Below are 689 nucleotides of genomic sequence, written 5' to 3' on the forward strand. Positions count from 1 at the left end.
ATACTATGCTAGTAAAACTCTAAATGATGCTCAAATTAACTACACTACTTCTGAAAGAGAGTTATTAGCTATTGTTTATGCCTTTGATAAATTTAGACCTTACTTGATTGGAACTAAATGTATAGTGCATACAGATCATTCTGCTATCAAATACTTAATGCAAAAGAAGGAATCTAACCCAAGATTAATAAGATCAATACTTCTATTACAAGATTTCAACTTTACTATAGTTGATAGAAAGGGAAATGATAATCAAATAGCTGATCATTTGTCTAGACTAGAAAAATAAATATTAACTAATTTTGGAAATGAAATTTTAGAAAATTTCCCTGATGAACAATTATATAGTATTGATGAAATGATAGGAATTTAACACCCTGACCCTTTTGTCAAGCTTAGCCTTTTGCATCAGAAAACCAACAAAGCATTGAGGAGGTGGGGTTGGGATACATTTGGAAATGTGTTTTCCAATATGCTATCTGCTGAAAAAGAGGTTGAGAGACTTGAAGCTGCTGCTCAGAATAACCATGCCACTGAAACTGATTTGCTGATTGCCCAGACTAAACTGAATAAAGCCATTGATATTTAGGATCTGATACTCAAACAAAAAGCTTCTATAAGTGGCTTTTCTGAAGGGGACAAAAACACCAAGTCTTACCATGCCTACATAAGTTACAAGAGGAAATGCA

At 32.9% G+C, this 689-nt stretch overlaps 1 protein-coding gene across 1 annotated transcript in view; it reads left to right on the plus strand.

Moving 5' to 3' along the window:
• LOC110036296 (amino acid permease 5-like) overlaps window positions 1-589 on the plus strand; it is a 23,027-nt gene extending 22,438 nt beyond the window's left edge. Inside the window, exon 5 of the mRNA XM_020740737.1 lies at window positions 413-589. Within this exon, the coding sequence (XP_020596396.1) occupies window positions 413-589 (177 nt within the window). The remainder of the gene's footprint in view (window positions 1-412) is intronic.
• The last annotated feature ends 100 nt before the right edge of the window (window positions 590-689 follow it).

Source organism: Phalaenopsis equestris, unplaced genomic scaffold (assembly GCF_001263595.1).
Source record: "Phalaenopsis equestris unplaced genomic scaffold, ASM126359v1 Scaffold000002, whole genome shotgun sequence".
NCBI lineage: Eukaryota > Viridiplantae > Streptophyta > Magnoliopsida > Asparagales > Orchidaceae > Phalaenopsis > Phalaenopsis equestris.